The sequence below is a fragment of the Polyergus mexicanus genome, unplaced genomic scaffold, assembly GCF_030449975.1.
Source record: "Polyergus mexicanus isolate NDT 795.1 unplaced genomic scaffold, iyPolMexi1.0 SCAF_3, whole genome shotgun sequence".
NCBI classification, from domain to species: Eukaryota; Metazoa; Arthropoda; class Insecta; order Hymenoptera; family Formicidae; genus Polyergus; species Polyergus mexicanus.
Window position 1 is genome coordinate 6,070,730 of NW_027223323.1, and position 16,560 is coordinate 6,087,289.

The 16,560-nt window shown below is 34.7% G+C and overlaps 3 protein-coding genes across 7 annotated transcripts in view; 1 reads left to right on the forward strand and 2 right to left on the reverse strand.

Annotated features, from left to right (window-relative positions):
- Nucleotides 1-11,216, reverse strand: part of LOC138945157 (cytochrome P450 4c21-like) — a 19,016-nt gene extending 7,800 nt beyond the window's left edge. Inside the window, exons 1-4 of the transcript XR_011448923.1 lie at nt 11,035-11,216; nt 10,376-10,680; nt 9,638-10,116; nt 9,057-9,296 (exon numbers count right to left, since the gene is read on the reverse strand). The gene's annotated coding sequence lies outside the window, so the exon portion shown is untranslated. The remainder of the gene's footprint in view (nt 1-9,056; nt 9,297-9,637; nt 10,117-10,375; nt 10,681-11,034) is intronic.
- On the forward strand, nt 8,731-14,908 carry LOC138945156 (uncharacterized). 4 transcript variants are annotated; one of them, XM_070316440.1, is made up of 5 exons: nt 8,731-9,315; nt 9,721-10,035; nt 10,387-10,626; nt 11,066-11,919; nt 14,746-14,908. In XM_070316440.1, the coding sequence occupies exons 1-4, from the start codon at nt 9,094-9,096 to the stop codon at nt 11,276-11,278; spliced, it is 990 nt and encodes a 329-aa protein (XP_070172541.1). In that variant the 5' UTR covers nt 8,731-9,093; the 3' UTR covers nt 11,279-11,919; nt 14,746-14,908. The 4 variants fall into 4 exon arrangements, with proteins under 4 accessions (XP_070172541.1, XP_070172544.1, XP_070172542.1 ...); XM_070316443.1 differs by having other exon boundaries at nt 11,120-11,919; XM_070316441.1 differs by lacking the exon at nt 14,746-14,908 and adding an exon at nt 12,169-12,225.
- LOC138945154 (zinc finger protein 37) lies at nt 12,088-16,405 on the reverse strand. 2 transcript variants are annotated; one of them, XM_070316434.1, is made up of 8 exons: nt 16,346-16,405; nt 15,885-15,950; nt 15,481-15,721; nt 15,028-15,368; nt 14,433-14,778; nt 13,848-14,015; nt 13,533-13,700; nt 12,088-13,473 (listed from the first exon to the last, which is right to left on the reverse strand). In XM_070316434.1, the coding sequence occupies exons 3-8, from the start codon at nt 15,665-15,667 to the stop codon at nt 12,461-12,463; spliced, it is 2,223 nt and encodes a 740-aa protein (XP_070172535.1). In that variant the 5' UTR covers nt 15,668-15,721; nt 15,885-15,950; nt 16,346-16,405; the 3' UTR covers nt 12,088-12,460. The 2 variants fall into 2 exon arrangements, with proteins under 2 accessions (XP_070172535.1, XP_070172536.1); XM_070316435.1 differs by having other exon boundaries at nt 12,090-13,455.
- Nucleotides 16,406-16,560: the final 155 nt, after the last annotated feature.

Genomic DNA, 16,560 nt, shown 5'->3' on the forward strand with positions numbered 1-16,560 from the left:
GTTTAGAATCAAAATTTTGTCATTTCGAGGGGGACGTACAATGACGTTAAAATGAGCCCCCCACCCCTTCCCCTGGGCGGTGAGGGGGGGCAAGTTTGAAATCTTAAATGGGAACCCCTATTTTTTATTGCATATTCGGAATCTTTGGCTAAAAACACATACAATTTGTCTGAAACATTTTTCTCGATTCATGATAGATGGCGCTGTAATCGACGAAATTCAATTTCTTCGATTTCTTCGTAACAATCTATGTGCCGTAGTTTGAGGGATTCCCAGTTCTCGTTCTATTTGACGGGTACTAATATGGGGATTTTGATGAACCATAGCCAAAACTGCGAGCAATCTAGGGTCATTATTATTATGAAGTCTATTCCTTCGCCTTTCGCGATGAAGTGGATTATTACGAGATCTCCTTTCAATGTTTATAATTTGTTGATCAGTAGGATGGCGGCGATTTGGGAATCGCTCCGCATAAGTACGGGCAGTAAGTCTGTAATTTCTACCACATTCGCCAAAGGTTATAAGAATATCGACTACTTCTGTAGGCGTATAATTTGCCATTTTACCAGAATTTTATCAGAGTACAAATGTTAAAAAAATACATAAACACTTGTGACTTTGGCACTAAATGGACAAAATTTTGGAGGGATACTTAGAGGAACTCCATCAGATGGAAAGTCCAAAATGTCTCGGTACTTTGCACCATTCAAGTTGCCTAAAGGGCAGGTTACGCTAAAAGCAGTTTCTTGAGAAGTAATTAATGAGTAATAAAAAATAATGAGAAGTTTGTTTTAAGACTAATTTCGAGTATTAACAATGAAAACGTGGTATTTTTATTGTTAATTTATTGCAGAATCGTAAGCATGGGTTCTCAGTAAGAGAAATCGAAGAAATTGAATTTCGTCGATTACAGCGCCATCTATCATGAATCGAGAAAAATGTTTCAGACAAATTGTATGTGTTTTTAGCCAAAGATTCCGAATATGCAATAAAAAATAGGGGTTTCCATTTAAGATTTCAAACTTGCCCCCCCTCACCGCCCAGGGGAAGGGGTGGGGGGGCTCATTTTAACGTCATTGTACGTCCCCCTCGAAATGACAAAATTTTGATTCTAAACATTTTTTCGTAGTGTGCTTATTTTTCGAGTTATTTGGCTGCCTAAGTTAAAATGGGTCACCCTGTATATATATATATATATATATCTTTTTGTCTTTATTTTTTTCTTTTGTTTTGACATTTGAAAATTCATTTTTGACACATTCATAGATCCTAAGAATATATATCTCTCAGATATTTTTGATTAGATCAGATTATCATAACTGCGTGCGCTCTGTTATTATATCGAAGCGTGTGCTCTAGAATAAAGTATAAATTCTCTTATCTATTTATCTACGATCGAGATCGTTAAATAATGAAAAGTGTGAGGGAGGAGAGAGAGAGAGAGAGAGAGAGAGAGAGAGAGAGAGAGAGAGAGAGAGAGAGAGAGAAGCGAAACGGCGCGTAGAAAAAGGACGTAATCCGGCGGATCAACAACGGGTCGATCTTCCGGGATGATCGATAGATCAGACTAATTATGCTTCACGCCACATTATACAGCCCATCGCGCTCTATATCATGTATTTTGCATTTCAATCATGACACGCGATCTCGATTCTACACGTACCGTCAGATACACCGAGGCACATCCTGCTTCCTCAGAAAAATCCCCGCCTGCAATTACGCTTTCCTCGGAATCACGCCGTAAAATCTTCAATTCAGCGAATTTCACGAGTTCATATCTCTATTGTTTTCTGCTTTTCTTATTTCTTTTTTTTTAATTTTGAGCGTAAAAGGCCGATCCTAATCGCGAGTTTTCATCCTCATCGATGCGCCGAGGAAAATAGCGAAGATAGCGATTCGTTCGAGAGTTAATGATCATCTTAATGATCTGAAACTTTTCAATTAATTGCAATCAAAAACGATTTTCTTTCTTTCCTATAATTATCTCAGTAAATTTTATATTGTAAGCTTTTCTATCAGTATCATAGGATAACTCTGTAACATTTTTGCAACATTTTTTACTAAAGAAAACGATTTTTAAATATCGAAAGATTTATAAGGAAATAGTTTTTCTCGTATCATCCAAATGTAGTTTTTTGTTATTAATTATACAACATGTTTTTATAGTTCCAATTTTGTAAATTTGTTTTTATAACTTAAAAGATTCAATGATATCTGTTAAAATCGACTGATTTTCAAAAATGTAAAACCGCGTTTTCTCGCCTTAATTTCTCCTCTCAAATTTAGATTAAATGGCATTTGATCTTCGTAAGATCGATTTCGCCATCCTTGCCGAGGATCTTAAGCAGGTGCATCTTGCAGAGGCAATAGAAGCGACTGTACGGGAGTTTATCCCACTACTTTGAAGAGAAGCGAATTCACTTCGTCTGGTGGAGGCAACTTTCAACAAAGTACGCTATATAAGAGAGTGACATGTCGGCGAGAAAATGAAGCACGCGCGTATTGTTGGTCTCTCACGGTATTTTGACGCTCGTTATTTCTCGCTATCTTTGCTGTCGCACTGACAGGTAAGTGGCCCTTTGATCAGTGATACTTCAACTAGTGAAGTGCTAGTGAAATGCATCTCGAAGAACCGAGCGACTTCTGCATTATCGTATTGTGCATTATCTATTTTTTTCAGCTATTGTCTCAATTTTGAGTAAAGAAACACGGATTTTGTTTTATAGTTGAATTCCTTTCTATATGTCGTTCTTCTCGATATAGATGTTTCAGTTTATTATGTTTTTTAGGTAATACTTTTGTGTAAATCGCTTTGATAAAATAATCAAAAATAACGTTAATGTTGACATAGATTGCAATAAATAAGAAAATTAATTTTGCAGTTTTTATAAATATATATTAGGTGTACAACTTTGCTTCCGCCGTTTTTTTTTTCCGAAATTCGAGGCTTTATTGTAAAAAACTGGTTAGGCGTTTTGAAATTGCTTGTTGAGTCACTCCCAATGATCGTGCCAATTCTTTTTGACTTTGACTCGAGTCTTCATTAAGTAATGCCTCCAATTCTGCATCTTCGAAAACCTTCTCTCTTCCACCGCTATGCCGGTCTTCGACCGTGAAAATCACCGTTCTTGAAGCGTTGAAACCACTCACGACACGTTCTTTCACTAATAGCGGCTTCACCATAAGTAATTGAGAGCATTCGATGAGCCTCAGCCGCAGATTTCTTCATATTGAAGTAGAAAATTAAAACCTCCCGCAAATGACGAGAATTTGGCTCGTAAACTGACATTTTCAATGGAGAATAACTTTATGATGCAGACACAAATCGACTAATGTTTCTATGGGGTTACGTTGACAGATGCCCATGTTTATCGCGTGATCTATGATGTATTTATTTCGACCACTACTTACCGCTAAAGCCATCTATAGGAAAACGGCGGAAGCAAAGTTGTACACCTAATATTTTATTGTTTATTTAGATTTATATTTTATTTAAGTATAGTCATATTTTCTATTCTTCCTATCAATGTATTTCTAAACAAAATTCAATATTCAATTTTATCAATTTTTATCCCATTTCTGTTCATTATATATAGATAAAAATTGCTAGATTAATTTATAATAATATTTTGAACTTTTACTGTCTTTTATAATGCGAATAATTATAGTTCAACACGCTTGAGATAACTTGAGAGAATTGAATATTTTAAGAATACAATAAATATATATTCCAGGGTTGACGATTGCAACTATTGAGATTATTTTAATGCTAGATTTTCTTATCTCGTAACGAAATAATTTCACCCGAGCGACTGCTCGCCAGGCACGTGTCATAATTCTTGTTCCATCATGCGTGACCAAGTTAATTTCATAAAATTGAGACTTTATGGGGACGGCGCCCACACGGGAGTCTTTCTCCCGATTTATCCGGTTCGCCTTCCAGCGCGAAACAATATTGCCGCTGAAGAGAAAGTACAACTCCGCCGTTCAAATTTCCATTTTTCTCTTTTCCTTCGTACAGTCAAGGATTAACTTAAATAAAATATCGCGCGAAAATATGTTTTACGATTCACTGAGGCTGCGTACGAATAAAAAGGTAGATCAAGATAAGACGGGTATCCCGCCGTTATCGCGTGAGCATATAAACTTTTATAAACCAATCTTTCCTTTACAAAAATTCTTTTTTATAATTTGCCTATCCTCAACATTCCACTCTTCGTAACTAAATCTTAAATTTATATTCTATAAAAGTCCTCTTAAAATTAATCGAAGACTATGATCCTGTTATTTATTTGTATTTTTTAAATTTAATTTATAAAAGGCTTTCTCTCTCACACATTTCCAATGGCTAATTACTCAAATGTTAATACTTGCATATTTTGCATAAAGAAGTAAATTATTATATTATATATGTATATATATATTATAGTATATTTATATTGCAAATTTGAGTTACTTGATAAGTATATTCTTATTATATTCTTAAAATGAGATAAAAAAAATGACGATTTACTTACAATGAAGCTATAGGTATATTTACATATAAAGCTATAAAGTTGATAGCCTTTATGCACAATACCTTGATACATATCCGTTTCTTATTACAATTTTTCTCTTGTTCTAGTTTTACAATAAACTTTTAACAAAATTGATAAATTTTAATTAAAATGTTGATATACGAAAGTCTGTATTGTTTCTAATTGGAAATTTTTACATAATTGTAACCAATATATTTCCAAAACTAAACAATCGATTTTTAATTAGATCATTGACGAGTGAAATTAGTGTTAAATTAATGTTTTTATTAGAAACTTGATATAATTATTAAAAACAAATTAATTAAATCTCTTTCCAAGCAAAAATTCAATAGATTTTTTTAATATTACAAAACGTCGGTTTTCAAAATCTATATTTATAAAGAAGAGTAATATTAATATCGACATGATGAAAAGCAGATTAGCCGGTTTGACATGTTTCATACGGAATTCTGGAAAAATGAAATCGCCCGGCTGCTCCAGATTTTTCCTTAAACCACAACCGGTTGACGTTACGCGCGTTATACAAACGCAACTGCCTCTCCATGAAGTCGCTGGACAACTATCTCTTTTTCCATTATGCAATGTTGTTTTCTTTGTACGGCACATGCAGGAAGTCGGTTACCGCGAAGAAAACGCCCTTCTCTGATATGCACAAAATGTTACGGAGATCTCGTTAAACAGATGATTACGGCGTGAACGTCGGAGAGATTATGAATAATAATAATGATCTTTCGAGCAATCTCCTCGATGGAGAAAGTCCCCGCGATTTTCCTGCCGGCGAAATCGGAGAAACCGATCGGATAAACAAGCAAAAACGATTATCTGGAATCGATCGGATTCAACGCGACGATCGAATTCCAAGAAAAGAGAAATGAGATAAAATAAATCATTTGAAATTATGTTTGCGGATTCCAATATGCTATTTTTTTACTTATACATATTTTATCCCATGCATAAATATGTTCAAATTATAATTTCTTATATCGACAGATTAGAGTCAAAAATCATATGTACGATAAAATGAAATTTGTTATAATTATCCTAGCTACAATTTTTTTTCCCGGGAAAAAAATACATATAAAATATCTCTATAATCCATATATGTTGTTTTCTCTTGTGTATAATCTCTGTCCGTATATATAAAAAAAAAAATAATAAGAATAATTATTGCATTGTTTTCTTTAGAAAAAGTGAAATTTGAAGAAATCACTTATATATATATATATGCAGGATATTTATTTGGACTGTTTTTACCTTTTTTATTTTTTAAGCAATTAATTTTTGCAGAAAATGCCAAAAAAAATCAATTTTGTTTTTAAGGGGGATATATGAGTGTGATGGACCCAATAACGCCGTTTCATCTCCTTCATCAGAGGGGTAGCTACTCCTTCAAAAATCTTAAATAGCAACAGGGGTCAAGTAGCATTTCATTTTAAAGAAATTTTTTTGATTCTCTTTATAACAGTATTTGTTTTTTCTTTCCTTTTGAATTTTTGAGTAGATATTTTCCGAAAAATCACACTTGGAAATTTCAGATACAAAAAAATTGAATATTTCAAATTTTACTCAAATTAAAAAGAAAGTCGCATAAAAAGAGTCAAAAAACATTTAAAATGATGTGTCATTTAATACCTATTGTCATTTAAAAGGTAACTCCCTTAACGAAGGGAATACAGGGACACCGTTGAATTTATCGCACTCATACGTCCCTCTTGTAAAAATAAAATTGACCTTTTTTTTGACATGTTTTGCAAAAATTAGTCGGTCACAAAATAAACAGGATAGAAACTTTTTAAATCAACATCCTGTATATATAAATTTATAAAAGAGGGCATATATCTTTAATTTTGACATTCCGAAAAGAGAAACATCAGACGTATTGAGAAGTTGAAAGATTAAATTAGATCCATAAAATAGCAACTGCGACCTTGGGAAATTATATAAAAGTTTATTCTGTCTCGTAAGCGTTGACTATTGTGCGTCGTTTATGGAGATCGCGAACTGAACCTTGGCGTGTCTCGTAAGAAAGTCCTATGTTGGGCGCGTGTTACGTGCCGTTAATTTTTACACGAATTCCCCTCTTACTTTCACTCCGATCGGATTTTAATCGTGGAATCTTATCTACATGACGAACCTACGGCTGGCAAAAGGCCGCCGGCGTGCTCGTTAAACGACACGACACTTTTCCGCCCACTTTTTACATCAGCAATTAGCGATTGGCCAATTCTATGGAATATTAACAGTTTCCGGGCACCGATAGAGAAATTTCTTTTTTTTAATACGTTCAACATGAAAGTGTGATCGAGAAATATTTGTAACAAAACTTTTCTTTTAACGTCATTCGTGCAACTGCAAGAGAAAGAGAGAAAGAGAGAGAGAGAGAGAGAGAGAGAGAGAGAGAGAGAGAGAGAGAGAGAGAGAGAGAGAGAGAGAGAGAGAGACATTAATAATTTCCGACATTTAGTAAACTCTACCTAAAAGTCTCTTAAAAATAAGCATTGTCGATATAAATTCTGATTAAGTTTATAATTAAAATATTATAAAGCGCTCGTTACGTATAATTTATACATAGATAGAAATCAACAGAGTTTGTTCTCTCAATTTATATTAGTTTAGCTAGCTTAATTAAATTATATTTACGCATTGACAATTCTCGATGTGTTCACGTGAAATTAAATTTAGATTAGACATAAAGTCCCGCGAGCGATAGTTTCATGAAAAAATGTTACGCAATATTACGCGTTATTACGGATGGAGAAAATGGCAGATTACCTTCGACCTATGTACTTATATAACCGCTGTTGCTCTTTCGATATTCTTAAGACTTTCATCTCCTTGGAGTTATTGTTTAACTAATGATCAAAAATGGCAAGTAAAATCGCAATTTTGTCTTGATAAAAGGTTTTTTCACAAATGTAATTCGGAGATGACTTATGAAGAGATTGACATTTACAAAAGTATATTTTACTCGCCATTAAATAGTAAAAATATTAATAATAAGAATACTGATATTTTAAATCCTGTAATAAAATTTTTTTACTATCTATGATTAATCAAAATGAATTGAATAAAAAATTATAATGATGTTTATAATCAATATGATATACGTATGATGAGAATGTAATGAACTGCGTAAACGTTTACATAAAATCCCTTCGAATAGTAGTCTGTAAATGAATTTATCAATAGAGATACACAGTATACATAATATAATTAATATTATAATATATATTATTGTGGATAATTAATCCGCACTCATTATTTCAAAATGAAAAAATGCAAACTGGATTCAAATCATATCTTATAAATTCATCTTGAATAATCCACAGATCATGGCATAATTCAAGGTAGAAATGTATTTATAATTTTGTGTGCCTGCTAATGTATATTTTATACATGTGTCTACTCTTCAAAAAAATGTATTTTTTATTATGCGTCACAAAGTTATGAATAAAATTTAGTCCCCTCCAGTTTTTTCGCTGCGATTTATAAATCGTTTACACACAAGCTGTATATATAAAATTCCGTAAAAAGAAATATATGATCCGAAAGCGCCTTCAAGGCGAAAGAAGATTCGTCCCGGTCATGTGAATAGCGGCGAGATTTGAATAGCGAGAATCGATGCTGTTCGCGAGCGAGAGCAAGTGCGAGGAAAGCGTGTTACTTTCTATGTGTGCGAAACTCGAACGGCGGTTTCACTATCGGTTAAAGCCATTTCGGTCGCAATGATGACGTGTTCAATGAGCACGAATGCTTTCCATAATAATTCTCGGATATGGCACACACGTATCTGGAAAGCTAGTTTCTAATTGCTTTAAACGATCGAGTCGCGAAAAAAAAAATAAATAAATAAATAAATGATCTTCAAATAAAATAAAATTTTTATCGCCGTTCATTATATTCGACGCGCTTTTAGATCCTCGCATTATTATTAACAATTTTTTTTTTGAAAAGGTTTTTTTTTTTTTTTTAGATTTTTTAACCATCTCTTTTATATATCTTTATGTTTTATTTACTTTCACTTTCATTTAATTTAGCTTCTCCAATTTTATATTTTCATTAGGAATTCGTAGTTTAAGAAACTTTCAGTTTTTAGATCATCGAACTTTCGAATCATCTATACTCTCATAATTCTATGAATAAAGAACTATGTCGGACAATGACCTTGAATAGGTTAAAATGAGAAAAGAGGCTCAAGCTGTAATTGTATATCGGTGTCATTACTGGAGTAAAGGAGCATTTCTTCGAGAAATCGCAGCCGCTTTCTCGCAAATCGACACTCATTAAATGAATATGCACGCACGTGCGCGCGCGCACGTGTGCACGCGAAGGGAAAGTGCCCTTGACCATCGATACTCTTGAAAAATGCTGCCGTTTACATTTCAACAAAATGGAAAGTCGAAATCTACAGCGAATTTGATGCATAGCTTCGATAATAATTTAATTATCGTAATTCCTCTTCCTCGATTCTGGACATCGATTTTAATCAAAATTTAGAATAAAATTAATATCGCATACCGGGTTATTCTTCTCTGATTATATCGTATTTCGCAGGATGATCTGGGTGTTTCTGGGATTACTGGGCTCCGCCATCGCAGTGCAGAGTTCTTACGATCTGGAAACTAGGGCAGTTTCATTCCCCGGGAAGCCAAGTAGCTTAGGACCGCTTTACTCATCCGGCTTAAACTCGGCCCAAGGATTCCGTGATAACAGTTACGAGGACAATGCGGTAACACCCACACCTTCGCCGACGCCGATCTACAGAAATCAACAACCGGTCAGTCTTGAGACTATGTATATTTTTATCTATGAGTGCGTGCATGTGTATTTCTATTATATTAAATTACATCTAGATATTACAATAAAATAGTAAATAATACAATAATATAAAATATATATAATAATATATTAAAAATATATTAAATATATTAAAAATGTTATATAGTAAAAATAACATAAAATAATATAAAAAATATTTTCACACATGAAAATTATATTAATAGATTAATATTTCCAATTATTAATTATTTCTTATGAATAATAATCTCTTGTGAAATGAATGAATAAATTATAAAAAAACATTATAATAATTGAGATACCTGATTAGTGGATGCATTAGATTGATGAAAAAAATTCGTCCTTATAGATGTGAAAACCATGAGAAAAAATTATTCTGCCGCAGTTATATCGCAAGCCAACGGCAACGCCGATAGACGCTCGTGATTATCCTCAATCGACGGCTATCCGCATCGGTTCTCCGTCGCGAGCTCCCGCTCGAGGTCAGTACGGACCCAACGGGCCTACGCAAGAAGAACTCGAGGAGGAGAAGGAGGAGCCTGATCGTCTCAGCCTTCTTCTACCCCAGAGCAGATTCGATTGTGTCAACAAGCAAACAGGCTACTATGCTGACGAGGATCTCAATTGCGAAGTCTTCCATTACTGTCAGGACAACGCCAAGCACTCTTGGATCTGTCCGGAGGGTTTCACCTTCCACCAAGTTAGTAAAAGCACATATGTCCTTCTTTAGTTAATTTTTTACTAGTGTCTCGATATTTCTTGATATCTTATTGTTAAATCACTGAAAAATATTGCTTGTCATTATGATAAAATTACGATAGATATATTTTTAGATACTTCAGATGATAGAAAGTTATTAGTAATACCTCTCATCGCAATTTGCTGTTATATTTATTTTATATACAATTGTCTTTTTTTAATGACACATACTGACAAATATCATTACAAGTTGCAATGTAAAATGCTCAAATGTTTATCTACATAACTTATATCTTCTTGAATATCTAAACTTGTATCTAATTGATGGAACTAAAACATACCGATTGTACAGGTGCATTTAATCTGCATGCCACCCAGCGGCGACATCAGTTGTAAGAAGAGTTCGCAATATCATTTTGTCAATGAGTATCTATACAAGCCGCTAAATCTTCAAGAGGCCGAAAGCAAGCCCAATGTTACCCTGAGGTACAGCGAAAGGTATTACCCTTCTGATATTTACACGGATGAAAGAGAGGTTGGTGACTATCAGATCACTCCTACGGCCACTCCCACGCGTCGTCCTGCCCCACAGGTATAATCATCGTCATTAAATTGTCATAATCGTTTCGAAGCTCGTACTTAGACCCTGTAAATTGAAAGTTGCAAGACTTATTTAAATATATTTGTAGCCACATTTCTTTGACATGGACGCAACAAACCTTTTTTGAAAAAATTCATTATTCATAGTATTTGCACCAAAACTATACATTTTACAAAAATCTTCCAAATACATTGAACAAGAAAATTGTTCCGACTATATAATTTCAAATTTTCAAGATTTTCTGTAATATTTCCATATTCTTAACAAATTTAATTGAAATTTTCCTGCGAGATTTCTGAATTGCGCGCGATAGAAATTCGGATTCTTTTATTTTTATTTATTTATGCAAAAATGCGAATATTTGATGATTGTATTTACGCCTCTTAAAATCGACCGTACATTGACACGTTAACGATTAGGTCTTGTACAGGTCCTTGTAAGTCCTCAAAGTTTGAACAGCATTCCTACATCGGTTCGTCCACAGCCCACAGGAGTGCCGCAGTTTCGTCTCCCGGTGAACCAGGTATTCCACAGTCCCGAAGAAGTCAACATCCCCCTTCAGCATAGGCGACCGCAACAGCAGCAGCATCAAGTTCTCAGACGATACCCTCAAATCCAATCCGACGAGGAGGACTACGAATAGATTCTTATTGTTAGAAATCTTTAGCTCTCTATGAATTCAACTCATCCATTCGAATTTTTACATTCTTCACGATTCTCTCATTAATCACCAACGATATTCGAAACACATTTCTCGAATCATCTAATATTTTTTTCAATTCTTTTCGCGCGAGATCGACTAAAGATCACGAAATTCAAGATACTCTAGAATTTTTGAATTATTGACCGGCGTTCAGCGGAGAAAACCGCTCAGTAGCAATCGAGCGCGATTGGCTTTTACTTTTCGAACCAACAAATCAAGTGTTGACAAGACGATAACTGACACGCGACACGCGCACGCGCCATGCGCCATGCGCTGCCGCATTCTGCGTGCAGGAGGCATTAGGGCGCGATTTCACTTAACGTTTGTCGACATTGTCGGATACGGTGATTGGCTATCAGATAGAGAATTCTTAGAATCTCGATAAAGATTCTAGAAATTTTCGATTCGATATCACCGCATCCGATAACGGCTGCCAATATTGAAAACCTATAGTTTACGTCACGTACACTATAGATTTTTAATATGGCAGTAGATATCGGAACACAGCCAACGTTAAAGCTTGTAAAGGAAAAAAGGAAAAAAAAAAAGCGAGAAAAACTGGTTGAAAGATAAAAAAATGGGTAAAAATTGATATATTAAAAGTATCGTTAAATTAATAATAATGCGCCGATAATCAGCACGTCTTCTTTCTAATTAACTGCTAATTAAAGCTAATTTAATAGTTGTAAATAATAAACGATCAATAATAATTAAATGATACGCTAAGTTTGCTTGTATTCGTAGTATGTAATTGACTTTAAGAATTGATAAGTGAGAGGATAGCAAATAAAATGTTGTTGCGTTATTTTTAATCGCGTTCATGATTTCAGATAATTATGTATCGAGCGACCTCATAATTGTAATCGATTTCTATCCGCAAATTATTCCAACATCGTAAATGATTAAAACCTAATCAAATTTATTTATTATAATTTTGGTCAATATATATATAAATTAATTTAATATGTATATATTAAAACTTGAGCGCTACTTTTTCACCCATAATTTTGATAAAACCAACCTTGCTATAAAATATAAGCGTCTTGTTGCTATTGTGACAAACGTTTCACATATCTATCGCCAATTCTGCTTCAGTTTTGACTTCCGTACTCAAAGCGCCGATTAACACGGCTTCAGCGTTTCCGCAATTCTGCGTCTCCAATGCATATTGCTTTGTTTCGTTTTGCAGTTATCCTGAGAATCCTTCGTCGATATCATTGCCTCCGAATCCTCGCCGTTTGCCGTGGATTTCTTGTTCAAATATATCTCCGCCACCTGCTGCGTAGTATGCTTCTTAATCGTGGAGACGCAATTAGATTCTCGAAGACAAACTGCATCATTCTCCCTACAGGTATTACAATTTTCTCCTCCTTCGCGAGTCTTCTCGTCTCTTCTCACCGTTTCGTCCTCCTCCAGATTACCTTTCTCCTCATTGTCATATCTCGCAATCTTTTTCTCGTAGACGTTAGCCGCGGGATCGTTTCGCTCTTCTGTCGCTCTCGGAAAATGAGTCGGCTCGATTCGCGAAGATGTGGCCGCGTTGGAATCGTGGTTCTCTTGCGGCGTGAGTTTATTGTTGGGATAAGAGTTCACTCTGGAATTCCTATCCTTGAGGCAATTGCGCACAAAATAATTGTGGCTGCTGGCGCTCTGTGGGTACAACTTCTCCTCGATTCGACAGTTAATCACTACAGCCTCGGCGATCGGGATTGGTACCGTATACGTAAACATCTTCTTGTCGGTTCTGTCCTCGAGTCGCCTAATATTGATAGGTCCGTTGATCACCGGCACCGCGTTGCTCACCTCACTAGTGGTTTTTATTATGGGCGTGATATTGCCCATGGAATCTAGCCGGGAGTTGATCTGATCAACGTGGGAACACGGAAACGTCGCGGTGATCTTGCCGGGACTTTTCGGCTGCGTTCTCCTCGTCTGTTTCTGTCTCGGTCGTTGCTGATTGATCTTCGTCGAGCCGCTTCGCGAGTCCGCTTCGACGACCGGCATTTCGCGCGTCTCGCAGCCAAAATCTTCGGTATGATGATGTCTGATGTGCCGATTCAAGTTATCCTTGCGTCTGAATGGCGTCTGACAATACTCACAAGAGAACGGCTTCTCGTCTAGCAAAAGTAAGCAAACTAAAAGATTCGGGAACCCTCATCGGCGTGTAAGAATATTCACATGATACTTAACGCACCTGAATGTATAGTTAAGTGTCGTCTCAATTCGCTCTTGGACAAAAAAACTTTATTGCAATGGGCACAAGAGAACGGCCTCTCTCTCTCGTGAGTCCGTTTGTGTCGTTTCAGCAGGAATCGGTCCTTGAAACTCTTGTTGCACTCGTCGCACATATGCGGTCGTTCGCCTATGATAGTAATAATCATTTACTCGTTATTTCTCTCATTTGCAAATTCTTTGGAAAATCGAACTTTTTGTCAATGTTTTACTGAGATTTAAAAAGATATATCTGCTAAACTATAATTCGGCGAGAAACAATATTTTTTCCACTTACTTGTATGCGTTCGCATGTGACGTTTCAGATTAGTTAATATGAGGTAGGATTTGTCACAGGACTTGCATTTATATGTTGCCGTCGCGTTGTGCACATTTAGATGATTCTTCAAATCATCTCGTTTGCTATATCGTTTGTTGCATTCAGGACATACAAACTGTTTCTCCTCTAAAATATTCGAATTGTAGTCACATAAATATATATAGAGTATGTATCATATATTTTCTTACAATTCTTTTAAAAAAATAGCTTATAATTTTTATAATAATTTTCCTAAGTTTATTTTAATTATTTAATCGCGTTATACAAGAGCTGTCCATAAAGAAATCGAATTTTTAAAAAAAGCGCCCCATTATGCCAGTGCCACAAATGTCGAACACAATCTCATTCAAACCACCATAAAACGTAAATTAAGAACAACAACATCATGCTCGTGGTATGAGAGAGTTGCTAAAGAACTCCGCTGCACAGTGCTACAATGGCAGATGACCCCACGCCATCGTATTCGGGCGTTCTTTTCTTTTTCGGTTTCTTTATGGACAGCTCTCATACATCACAGAGAAATTAATTTCAAAGTATGCTTACTGCTGTGGGAAGACATGTGCCTGTTGAGTTTATTTTGCTGGGGGAAAGCTTTTTCGCAGAGGTTGCATTTGTATGGTCTGTGTCCTTTATGAACCCTCTCATGATACTCGAAGTGAGAGCGTTTGACAAAGCTTTTGTCACAAAAGGTACATTGATACGGCTTAACGCCTGTTACACAGGCGTCATGATAGCACTTGCCTTTCTTGTTACGAAAAATCTTACTGCATACATTACACTTATATTTTTCTGGGACACCCGGTATTATTGTTATATGACTGCGATCACGGCACTTGATGTTCTTATTCTTTTCCAGGGTTCCTTCAAGCTTTTCTTCTGCCTGATTACACTGAAAAAACCAGAAATATATGTTCCATCAGCTAGCACAATAAGCAATCACCGTTTTCTCTCATCGACAATTGTTTCTCAATCTAAGTTTTTAATTTCTTATGTGTAGCGATGAAAGTTAGTAATTTAAATTTAACGATCTTTTTATTAAATCAATATAATGATAAAGTTGAACATTACATATATATATATATATATATAATGATAAATATATATAATTAAAAATTGTATTGAAATCTATGTATCTTACACAAGGATTTTGCAAATTAGCAGAATTGTAATCATCTCCATTTTTTAAATGGGAATGAATGTCCAATACTCTGTCACGAGTCTCTATCTTTGGAATGTATAACTTGTTGGAATCATTATTGATAACTGTATCATTTGTAGCAAACTTGTAGACTCTATCTTTATGAAAAGTGACATTTTCATAATGAAGATCCAATGATCTGCGCTCAGTGGAAGTGGAGTCAAGATGACTCTCTTTAGATTTGGAATCCTTGTTGATGACTAGCTCTAATGGCAATACAATCTCCTCACTAGACGATTTGTGTGTATCATTTGAATCTCCATTCGTGGAACGTAGTTTTTCTACAATACATTAAACTTATTACGAAAAGAAACAACTCAAAAGTTCAGATTAGAAAAATCTGATAAAGAAAAAATTCCAGGGAAACCTATATACCTAAATAATCTTGAATACCTTGAGCATGATGTTTGGCTTGACAAATTTTGCAACCATGCTCCTCATATAGCAAGCACATTCGACATTTAGTGTGGCCGCAGTTATCCTTGACGAGTCTTGAGAAAGACGCGTTTGTAAGTTGTCCACAATTTGGACATTCTTCGCTCATTGTAAGGCATTTTCTGAATTCCTTGGGAAATATCATACCCTGGTATCCGCATGCTATTCGAGGGCTTGTATAATCCTTGGTTATATAAATCTAAAAAAAAAAAGAAGATATTTATTACACCAAATTATTTACGCATACAATAAAACGCAATAAAATGAGATTCTAATAATAGTAAACTACAATGGATTTGTAATGATCTAGTAACATAATTATTTTTTAATAACTTGATAAAATCCATGCAAATCTTACTTACAAACTGTTCATTGATGTCAAAAGTATTACATTGAAATTACATTGTTTCATTTCTCAGATTATGTCCCTGTAAAAATTTTAGCAACAATTTACTTATTGCAAATATTGTATATATTTCTGCATTATTTTCACTTTATCCATATACATGATTTTTTTTTATTACCAATTAAATAAATAATAATCTTTAGTACATAATATACATGTAATATTTTATACATAATAATTTATTTATATTTGTATCTTTCGCATATTAATTACAGTCTAATCTATCAAAAACTGATTTTACTTTTACAGTTTTTAAAAAATTCCAGAAAGTTATTCTACGATATCACATTTCTTCATCAGCTACGAAAAAGATAACATACGTATACTATATACAATACAAACTTTTCAGCATTGCGTTTTCTGCACTCATTGAAAATAATATAATAATAATTCATTTATTTATATTTAAATAATTACTTTCTTGTCTAGCCTGCCTGAAAAGTCCCATAACTTTGGCGATTGTAAAGGTGCCTTTACATGGCAGCGTTAAGCGTCGAGCGTCTGCGCAGAAAAATGCGCAGAATTTATACGAGATACATTCAAGGCTGAAATTAGATTCTGCGCAATTTTCTGCGCAGACGCTCAACTCTTATCGCTGCCATGTAAAGGCGTCTTTATACAATATTTCGCAT

What these genes read in the sequence shown, in the direction of transcription:
- LOC138945156 (XM_070316440.1), top strand. Translation starts at nt 9,094, where the DNA reads ATGATCTGGGTGTTTCTGGGATTACTGGGCTCCGCCATCGCAGTGCAG. An exon ending in AGGGTTTCACCTTCCACCAA is followed by an intron (nt 10,036 to 10,386) that starts GTTAGTAAAAGC and finishes CCGATTGTACAG; the next exon opens with GTGCATTTAATCTGCATGCC. An exon ending in CGCGTCGTCCTGCCCCACAG is followed by an intron (nt 10,627 to 11,065) that starts GTATAATCATCG and finishes GGTCTTGTACAG; the next exon opens with GTCCTTGTAAGTCCTCAAAG.
- LOC138945154 (XM_070316434.1), bottom strand. Translation starts at nt 15,667, where the DNA reads ATGATATTTCCCAAGGAATTCAGAAAATGCCTTACAATGAGCGAAGAA. An exon ending in AGCCAAACATCATGCTCAAG is followed by an intron (nt 15,369 to 15,480) that starts GTATTCAAGATT and finishes AATGTATTGTAG; the next exon opens with AAAAACTACGTTCCACGAAT. An exon ending in TCACATGCGAACGCATACAA is followed by an intron (nt 13,701 to 13,847) that starts GTAAGTGGAAAA and finishes TTACTATCATAG; the next exon opens with GCGAACGACCGCATATGTGC.